This window comes from Mustela nigripes, chromosome 1 (assembly GCF_022355385.1).
Source record: "Mustela nigripes isolate SB6536 chromosome 1, MUSNIG.SB6536, whole genome shotgun sequence".
NCBI lineage: Eukaryota > Metazoa > Chordata > Mammalia > Carnivora > Mustelidae > Mustela > Mustela nigripes.
The window spans coordinates 100952037-100958036 of NC_081557.1; the positions used below are offsets into that span (position 1 = coordinate 100952037).

At 45.5% G+C, this 6000-nt stretch overlaps 1 protein-coding gene across 1 annotated transcript in view; it reads left to right on the plus strand.

The window, feature by feature from the left end:
* Positions 1-6000, plus strand: part of GUCY1A2 (guanylate cyclase 1 soluble subunit alpha 2) — a 308179-nt gene that overhangs the window by 28379 nt on the left and 273800 nt on the right. The window contains exon 5 of the mRNA XM_059406425.1: positions 3433-3494. Coding sequence (XP_059262408.1) covers positions 3433-3494 — 62 coding nt within the window. The remainder of the gene's footprint in view (positions 1-3432; positions 3495-6000) is intronic.

Here is a 6000-nt window from a genome sequence, read left to right on the forward strand (position 1 = left end):
TTGGATCCCATGACCTTCTGTGAGCATCACATTTAGTCTGCGGGGTCAGCACTGCTGGCCAAGCAGGGGGAAGCTATTCTGAGACCAGAGATGAAGATGGTTCCTGGTGGCTCCGTGATGGCAGCTTCTGAGTACCTTCTGTTTAACCCCATAGTATCCATGGTGGGACACAGACGGCCGCCTTGTCTGTCCGGCTGTCTCCCTGTTCAGTGCTCCTTGGTGTTGAGCAGGGATGGTAGGAGACCCCATCTCTATCTTAGTTTGGGGCGAGCAGAGAAGAATCACAGATCTGTCTTTTTGTGAAAGGAAGAGTGCCTTTTTCTTTTTCCCCACCCCTGTCTCTCAGATCCTCCAGCCTCTGGCTATGAAGTTATAAGGCCACCTGGTTCTTCTGTTGCCCACTCTTTGTGTCCTGGGAAGGAGGCTCATGGCTTGTTTCTTATTTCTTATAAAGCTTAATGCCTGGGCTCCTTATCTCAGCTGTGGTGCCTCAGGGTCCTTTCCACATGCAAGCCTGCTTTCTAGATCTGTCCCCAATCTTCATTTTCAGAATTCTGCTTTTATCGCCATCTCTGGACTGATCTGAAGTTTTCATTGGAAATATTTATATGTTCTGCTACCATTTTTCTTTAATTGTTTCTTCTGTCTCCTGGATTCGGCACCCTCTTACGAGGGGAGGTCATGCTAGCTCTGTTGATTTTTTTGGGTGGTAAGGATCTCGAAGCATTACACTTAAGGGGCGGATGCTCTATGCTGTCCTCCACTGGACTATGAAATGCTCGGGGGTGGAAGCTGTGTTTTGCAGCTGAGCATGGTCATAACTATACGTTACTAGGTACCACCTGTGCACCAGAGACTGCTTTATTTCAATTAATTTCCATGAAAAGTAATGTCTACATAAGGAATCGTATCTCAGAGAGCTTAAGTGAACCACCCAGGCTCCTCTAGCTCATGAGTCACAGAGCTGGATTTTGAACTCACTTTGATATTAAATCTTCTTTTCTAAAATCATGTTTCTAAACTCCTTCTTAAAGGAGGGGACAGATACAGAGGAGGAAGGGAATCTTGGCCTGCGGAACTGTTGAGTGGGGGCCATGTGTAGAGTTACATTCTTAAAGAAGAGAAGGTCTGCCCATCTTCAGAACCCCTGTGTTTCCCACTCACACACTGGCTTGTGTCACTGATGTAATGTGGACACTCAGAAGTGTACTCAGACAGGCAGAAGTCACCCCTGTGGATGGCTGTGACCCCCATGTGGGTCTTCATGCTGTTGTATTCAGGGCAGAGAGACCCAGAGATTTCGTGAAGATGTCTCTCACTGATAAGAGCCATTGGTTGAGCAATCAGGCAGACTCTGAAGAAGGTTCACTGAGTCCATGGCAATGAGATGTCCTGGGGAGTCAGGTGTGTGGGCAAGTCTGCCGTGGCTTGCTCTGCCCTCAGCTTCCATACTCCTCGTTTAGACCCTCAGAATGTGCCCACTGTCTTCGGCAGGCCACAGGAAGTGTATAAATGCTTTCCCAAGTTGAAGGCTGGTCAACTATGGCCAGAGAACATTTTCTTTTTAATGTATTTGGAAACTATAAATTTAACTCCCGCTGGGGAAGAAAAGTAATTGCTTTAAAAAAAAAAAAAAAAAAATCAGCTCTTTAAAAGGCTCAACTCCTCTTGCAAACATGTGCTTTTTAATGACTGGGAAATTCCTGGTGCAGGGAAAAAATGTCCCTTTGTACAAATGAGGTCATTCTGGTCTTTACTGGCTGGCCCTGTGCACTGGAGTTCCTGCTTTCTGTTCCATGTGTTGAGACCAGAGGTTACTGGAAGGTAATCCCGCTGTGCATATTCACTGCTTTTAGGGCGTGCGGCCAAAGAGAAAGTTGTCCTAGCTCACCAACTGCCAAGCCAGTGCAAGGGGCCCCGGTCCCAGGGGTCCTGAGCCCGTGACTGATAATGACTTGGTTTGTGTTGGCCGCGGGTCGAGTTTTGAAAGCAACTTTTCCTGCACACTAGGACTGCTGTGTCTGCTTCGTCCCCCTGAGATTTCTCAACAGCTCCACTGCTCTTGGCTCAGACGTGATGTTTTCCTTTCCTTAGGTACATTCTATTCACTCTGCTTTGATTCTGAGGTATCTGTGCAGGTTCGAAGCCTCACGTTCATCTTTTTAACGTAGTGCAAATGAAACCCGGCTGTTGAAAGCATTCGTCCTGTATCTATTTCCTTCAACACGGGGAGGCTGATTCCTCCTAAAATTAATTTCTGATTGCTTTGGCTTAAGGGAAGCCTTAGATTTGCTCAGTGAAAGGGCTTTCCTCAATGGTAGCGTAGAACAGATTGCAGGGGATGCCCTTGATTTAATCGAAGTTCACTTTCCTCTTGCTTTCGAATCAAATAACCCTTTCCTGTCAAGAAGGAGGCTGAAACTTGGAAGAGTCTTGGGTAAGGAGGCTGCTACCTCTGTCCTGGACATTTTCATAGAGAGGTGAACAGGGGAGGGGAGCAAGGGAACCTGGACGACCACCTCTGTCTGTAGCCTTTTTAAAAAAATTGCCTGTTTTTAAGACGGTGAGCTTTCTCGACCTCACCCAGATTTGTGTGATTAATCAGGGGCAGAGCCATGAGATTGCCAACTGCCTGCTGCCTCCCATCTCGAGAAGAGAATGTCAAAGTCCTTATGTTCCTCTTAAAATTCATCCGTCGCTGTAATGAACCCATCTTTTGATAAACCTGTGGAAGATTATTCTCTGTGCCTGAATGACTCTGCGTTTTTATATTTTAAAAAAAAATTCACACTCTTGCCCCTGAAAAATTAGGTTCTTACCATAATTTCTTAATTAAATCTATGTTCTGGGATCTTCCCATCTCCCTCAGTCAGAAACTCCAAACTCAGGCTCTGTTGCCCAAGTTAGTCTAAGAAAAAATGTCTTGATCTGGAATTAAGAAACTCTATCTTCAGCTGTCATGCAGATGAAAGAATTCTACTGTTTGGTCAGGAATGACTTAGGTATTTGCCACACACCCCCTCCCTTGCCCATGAGAGAACCCTTGCTTGGAATCTCTTGGGTCCTTGAAGAAATCAGGTTTGACCTGGGCACAGCCACATTTCCTTTAGTACACCTCCCCTCCACTGCCCCCCAAACCTTGGTTTATCGCCTGCAGATGTTTTGTTGAACCTAAGAGCCGGTATGGAAGAATTGGAAAAAATACAGCCAGGAAATGCTATCCTACTTGAAACCGAGAAATTCTGGGTAATTGCTGAGGGCCTTGTATTAGTTCCTGCGGGGAAAATACATGGCAGAATGTGTAATGGGTTAATATTGTAAAGCAAAAATGCATACGAGATCAGTCAGAAGGTGCATCTCTGCGTCTGATGCTCAGAATGAGAATGGCACTGATCGCTGATAATATGTTTTGTTGTTGTTATTATTCTCCAGCCTCAAACAATACAGCAGACTCTCAAGAGGACCCTGCAGTATTACGAGCACCAAGTTATTGGGTAAGTAAAACAGATTTTGGTCATTATTTGGGGCAAATTAAAGATAATTACTCAAACATAGACGTTGAGCCTGTGGTTTTCTGCCACCCAGGCAGGTCTTATTTCACACTGGCTGTGCTCCCAGGGTGGGCTGGGGGCTCAGTGGGACCCCTGCAGGGTTTTCCTTGGGCCTATTTGTGTTTCATGCTTTTACATGAAATTCCCTTCTGGTATCGCCTTTTCTTTTTGTTTTTTCTTCCTGTGTTCTTACCCCCTTTTCCCATCCACTGAATCTGATGATTTTGCCCTGGGAATGTGGTAAGGTTTAATGACACCAATGGAGGGGCTTTATATGGGATTTCAGAATCCTTAGTTAAAGTCTCTTCAAAGTCATCACAAGCCTAACGTTTCAGTGAGGGGCACTGCTTTAGTTAGAGTCCTCATGCTACCTAGTTTTCTTTAATCTTCCCTTTCTGGACATTGTAAGAAGACAAGTTGAAGAAATGGGAGCTCACAGCCTCACCAGCACATAGAACTTTAAAGTAACTTTAAGTGTTTTGCAAAGGGTGATAATGGTGACGACTAATCCAGGATTAGACGCCGTGGGTGCATGAGGTCATCTCAGTGAGCGAATTCTGTACACAGAAAGCTCCAAATAAGAGTGAGGTATACTTTCAATTGGCTTGGGAAGAAGTGGTTGAAAATACAGAAGCCTAAATTCTGCTTTCTGTTGGAATCTAGCTTGAAATGAAGGAAGCAGATTCATTGACATGAGAGGTATTGCATATTTTTAATTCACATCGTTAACATTCTGTATGCACTATCGTGATTTATTTGTGTAAGAACTTTGTGGGGGTTAAGATTCAGACCCTGGTACCTCTTAAAATGCTGTCGAACATCATCTAACATTTGGGAATAATAGTCAATGCCATGGGGATCAGGATGCATTTTTGGTTATTGGGATATAGTGTAATTTAAAAAGAAAAAAACAGAAGAAAAGAAAAATTGGCGGAAAAATAATCTTGGTATCCAGTACAATGCCGTATAGTATAAGTGCTTGGTGATTATGTTAATTGTCATTTCAAAGGGAATTGCTTTGAAACATTGTCACATCAATTCTCCAAAGTGCAGTACTAGGAAAAGCATATTATTTAAACTCATGAGATGGCTTTTAGTTTGAGGCCATTAGTGATTTTAAATGGTTTATCCTAACGGAGGTAAATGATGTCAAATTAATCTCTCTCCACATATTCTAAAATAAAACTTAATCACTCTCATTGGATCTGCTGCTTCCACAGTGTGATGTTTGGATTAAATTAGTCAATAGACTTGGAACAGTTTCTTGCATATGGTGAACACAACATGTTTGCTTGCTCTTCTTATTTTTAATATTTTAAAGACACTACCAGTAATCTAATGCAGGCGTTTCCTGGAATAGTGAATGCCCTGTCTGTTTTGAAATGAAATCGTAACTGGTCCACGTCTCATTTGTGAACGAAGCTATGTCTTCACGGCAAATTGGGAGTCTTAGAACTATGTTCAGAAGAGGTAATTAAACTATATTATCGGAATCAGAAAATTCTTTTTTCCATTAGTAACGTGTGATGTAGGAAAAGACATTAGGGGTTGAAGCTGATGGCCAAGAAAGAATTCTTGAGATGTCTCTGGTGCAAGAAGGTGGTTTTCTTAAAATATTGCCCCCACCCAGGGGCAGAAAGAGCTGAACCGGGGTCAGGAGGTGTGGGCTACCCATGTGCGTCTAAGTTGGGAGGGGGTGAGGGATGATGGGGGTGAGGGGGCGAGGGACTTCTCTAAGGAAGTCAGGAAGCAAGGCTTCAGATGTTAGGGGCTAGCTGTGAGGGAGGCGTTTACCATCCCCTCATAAAACGAGTTAGGAGGCCCTTCAGGTGTCTGTCGGTGGGTCCCGTGCTTGGGAAGGACTGCCAGCAAGTATCGTGGCGGGTAGAGATGTTTATGTTAACATAGACTTCCAGGATCCCGGTGCTTGAGCTCGGAGTGCCTGTGGCCTTCAGCAGAGCTTTGACACGGAGGCAGCGGGGTCCCTACAGGACTGTCACTCTGCCTGTTTCAGCGACTTGCCAGTGGGCTGCAGATAGCAAGGAAATTTAGTAACTCGTCTTCTGCCTTTGTTTCCCACATCAAGACGGGGTTCTCTTTTATGGAAACCACGGCCTCCGGTCCCGTTCGCTCTGTATAGACTGAGCCTGGGGAGGTTCACGGCCCCAGAGGGTCTTTTCGAGTCCCGCTTCCTGCAGACGCGGGGGAGAGAAAACGGTGCACACGACCGGGATATGAAGAGGTGTCATGACGTCCGGCCGCTTCCAAAGAGACCTGTGAACGGACGTTCCCCCGGGCGCGGGCTGCTTCTGAGGACTCGAAGCGGGGTGCGCACTGCGGTTCCTCCTGCGTGTGCGCATGAAGGGAAAACCCGCGGGCGCAGCGTTGTGACGTGTGCAGCGTTGTGACGTGTGCAGCGTTGTGACGTGTGCAGCGTTGTGACGTGTGC